General features: G+C 43.9%; 1 protein-coding gene across 1 annotated transcript in view; it reads right to left on the bottom strand.

Moving 5' to 3' along the window:
• Positions 1-2,690: 2,690 nt before the first annotated feature.
• Positions 2,691-4,185, bottom strand: part of rnf122 (ring finger protein 122) — a 21,967-nt gene continuing 20,472 nt past the window's right edge. The window contains exon 5 of the mRNA XM_064936799.1: positions 2,691-3,431. Within this exon, the coding sequence (XP_064792871.1) occupies positions 3,317-3,431 (115 nt within the window). The 3' untranslated portion in view covers positions 2,691-3,316. The remainder of the gene's footprint in view (positions 3,432-4,185) is intronic.

Consider the following 4,185-nt stretch of genomic DNA (forward strand, 5'->3'; position numbering starts at 1 on the left):
CCAGGTTGATTAGAAAAGCCTGCTCGCTGAAGGGTTTCATCAAGCTTAGATTGTAGGATGGCTGGGGTGTTAAGCATGTTCCAGTTTAGGTCACCTAACAGCACGAGCTCTGAAGATAGATGGGGGGCAATCAGTTCACATATGGTGTCCAGAGCACAGCTGGGCGCAGAGGGTGGTCTGTAGCAGACGGCAACGGTGAGAGACTTGTTTTTAGAGAGGTGGATTTTTAGTAGAAGTTCAAATTGTTTGGGTACAGACCTGGATAGTAGGACAGAACTCTGCTGGCTATATTTGCAGTAGATTGCCACACCGCCCCCTTTGGCAGTTCTATCTTGTCTGAAAATGTTGTAGTTAGGGATGAAATTTTCAGAATTTTTGGTGGTCTTCCTAAGCCAGGATCCAGACACGGCTAGAACATCTGGGTTGGCAGAGTGTGCTAAAGCAGTGGATAAAACAAACTTAGGGAGGAGGCTTCTAATGTTAACATGCATGAAACCAAGGCTTTTACGGTTACAGAAGTCATCAAAAGAGAGCGCCTGGGGAATAGAAGTGGAGCTATTCACTGCAGGGCCTAGATTCACCTCTATGTTTCTTATTTTTAATACATTTGCTAAAATAAAATAAAAACTGTTTTCACTTTGTCATTATGGGGCATTGTGTGTAGATGAGTAAGAATGCAATTGAATCCCTTTTAGAATAAGGCTGTAACGTAACAAAATGTGAAAAAAGGGATAGGGGTCTGAATACTTTCTGAATTTCCCCACTACAGATAAAACAGAGACCAGGGGAGTGGTAGAGATTCAGATTCAGGGTGTTTAATAGTTACATGTGCAGGGTTGTAGGTGGGTTTGCAGGTGGGATTGCAGGGTACAGTGAAAGTCTTTGAGCATTAACATGCAGGACTCTTGAAATAAAATAATGAAATAGAAATAACAACAGTATAAATAGCACTATATACACATCATAATAAGTGTAGCAGTGAGGAATAAATAAATGTCCATTGGGGTGGAGGTAGAGTAAAGACTGTTGAGGGGCTGGGGTGGAATGACCATATGGGGAGCAGCAGCATGACCATTGAGCACAATAAAAACAATCAACATTTTAATACAATTTAAAATATACATATTAACAACAGCAACAGTGATAAAAAGCCATTGGTGAGGGGGCAGAATAAAAGTCTGTTCGGGTGGGGTGGGGGGCTGGTAGCTGACTAGTGGTGGCTATTCAGCAGTCTGATGGTCTGAGGGCAGAAACTATGGGCCAGTCTTTCAGTTTTTGTCATGATGCTTCTGTACTGCAATGTCTGAGTGATTGACGCGGGGAGAACAGGTCATGGTTTGGTGTCTGGGGTCCCTGATGATCTTCTTGACTTCCTGCGACACCTGGTGTTGTAGGTGTCCTGTAGGGCAGTGTGCACCCCATGGTGCATTTGGCTGCATGTACACCCTCTGAAGAGCCTTGCGGTCTGCGGCGGTGGAGTTGCCGTACCAGGCTGTGATGCAGCCCAACAATATGCTCTCGATGGTGCTCCTGTAGAACACTGTGAGGGCCCTCGAGGACAGGCTGAATTTGAAGTTATTGACCGTCTCCATGGCAGCCCCATTGATGAGGACAGCCTGGTTCCTCCTGAAGTCCACAATCAGCTTCTTTCTTTCGCTAACGTCAAGGGAGGGGTTGTTAATCTGGCACCATGCCGTCAGCGTGCCTACCTCCTCCCTGTAGGGGTCGTTGATGTTGATCAGGCCTACTACTGTCATGTCGTCAGTACACTTGATGATGGAGTTGGAACTGTCTGAGGCCACGCTGTCATTGGTATACAGGGAGTACAGGAGGGAACTGAGGACGCACCCTTGGGCCCCTGTGTTGAGGGTCAGTGTGGAGGAGGTAATGTTGCCCACCTTCTCCACCTGGGGGCGGCCAGTCAGGAAGTCCAGGACCCAGTTGCATAGGGAGGAGTAGTGCTCAATTTAAGCAGTGCTTACTTGGTATGTGTTCGACTGGAGCCATTAAAGGAGCCATTAAACATCACGTAAAAAAATGTGAAAGCATATTCTTCAAAGAGTAAGAGAATTACAAACTGAGAAAAATGACATATGATGTATTCCATCAGATGGAGTTGTTCTTGAGATATAATCACACAACATTGAACCTCTAAACTACTGTAACTTGCGAAGAACCCTTTGCTTTATAAAAGTAATGTCACAGGTATACTGCACCAGTAATACGACAGAAAACAGCAGGTGCATTGCCTTTGAGTTCTTAGATACCTCAATCTATTAATGTGATTGGCTAGGTATCAAATTCAGGCTGTCTCCACATTTCAGAACCACAATAGCCTACTGAGCTAAAGCCTGGGCAATAATGTTGGGAGCTAAAACGAGTCTTCAGGTGTCAGGCAAGGTTATAAAACATGTGAGCATGTTTCACTAAACCACCTGTGCAGTGCGATACACACATTGGTTGGCAGGAGGTATATAAAACACAGAGTGTCAGAGTGCAATACATCAAAAACTAACACCTTTCAGCCAAGAACAAAAATGTTGTGGTGAGAGGGTGATGCACGTCACTCACGTTGCCTTGGTCCATGTACAATAATAGAAAACAAACATGTTATAAAACAAAAAAAATAAATACAACAAGTGACAAACCCAAACAGACTCCTCTGTGCGACAACACACACACACACACACACACACACACACACACACACAACACACACATGCCCATAGAACATCACTTTGTATTTTCTCAACACCATGGTTCTTATAGTTCCACTCTTGTCTTTACACATTCAAATCAACTGCCTGCTCCTACACTCTCCAACTGTCTGGAGCTCTTCCCTCTTGTTGACTTTGGAACTAGAACTCACCTCTGAGGAAGTAAAAGACAGAAAGAGAGGAAAAGAGAGAAGGTGAGAAAATGAGTGTCAGAGAGAGAGAGAGAGATCAAAGAGACAACAGAAGAAAGACAGAAATAGAGAGCGTGACAGAAAGGACAGAGAAGGCTAGTGAGAGAAAATGGGGGAGAAAGACAGATAAAAAGAGTAAGACAGTCAGAGACAAAGAGAAAGAGTGACGGGGTGAAGTGTGGGTAGCTGGAGACTGTCTGTGGTGTGTGGTGTAGACTCATGTATGCAGCTCTGTGTTGGTTGCTAGGTAACAGCAGCTCTCACAGTCCTCTCCAGGTGGTAGCTAGGTTACACCATTTCACAGTCATCTGTGGGCGGTTTCTAGGATACACCAGACAATAGCGTTCACTTTCTGTTGGTTGCTAGGTAACACCAGCTCACAGTGCCCATGCCGTGCTTGTTGTTAGGTTACACCAGTTCGTCCAGTAGTGTTCCTATGCTGTTGCGCTGTTCTGGGGGTCCTGCAATGGTTTTGTTGCACATGGGGCACACACAGCGCACCTCCAGCCATTTCACCAGACACCTAAGAAACACACAGAAATTGTATCATTTGCTAAACATTCCAAGTAACTGTAATTTTTGACATCACAAAGGATACATGTGTAAAATTCAGTATAATTGATGACATCACAAAGGCGGAATCTGTCAAATTCAGTATAATTGTTGACATTTAGAGTAACAGATAGCCTAGCAATTGGAGCGTTACTCAGGCCAGTAACCGGAAAGTTGCGAGTTTGAATCCATAAGCCGACAAGGAGAAAAATTATGGCAGACCCTGGCCCCTAGGAACATACAGAGCTAAGCATACTATGAAATTGCTCCCCAATACTGTCTGTTGTATATATTTAATGTATTACATGAATGGTAACCATAGCCCTTCCAAAAATACATTTAAATTGTATTTTAATGCGATTTTTTTCCCACACTGCTCCATGTATTCAATGCAGGTAGCATAGTGGTTAAGTAACCAAAAGGTAGCCGGTTCGAATCCCCAAACTGACTAGGTGAAAAATCTGTCAATGGGCCCTTAAGCAAGGCACTTAACCCTAATTGCTCTGGATAAGAGTGGCTAAATGACAACAAAAAAATATTACATTTCAAATTTGGCTTTACTTCTGGCAGTTATTATGACGCATCTGGCAGTTCCTAACCTGGCCCTGACCCCACTTTCCAAGGATGTGGAGTTGTGATATGCACTTTATTTGGCGGGGCAAATATAAGGCGGGGCAAATATAAGTACCCTCCAAAATTATTATTATTATCACAAAGGAAACATC

Source organism: Oncorhynchus masou, chromosome 25 (assembly GCF_036934945.1).
Source record: "Oncorhynchus masou masou isolate Uvic2021 chromosome 25, UVic_Omas_1.1, whole genome shotgun sequence".
NCBI lineage: Eukaryota > Metazoa > Chordata > Actinopteri > Salmoniformes > Salmonidae > Oncorhynchus > Oncorhynchus masou.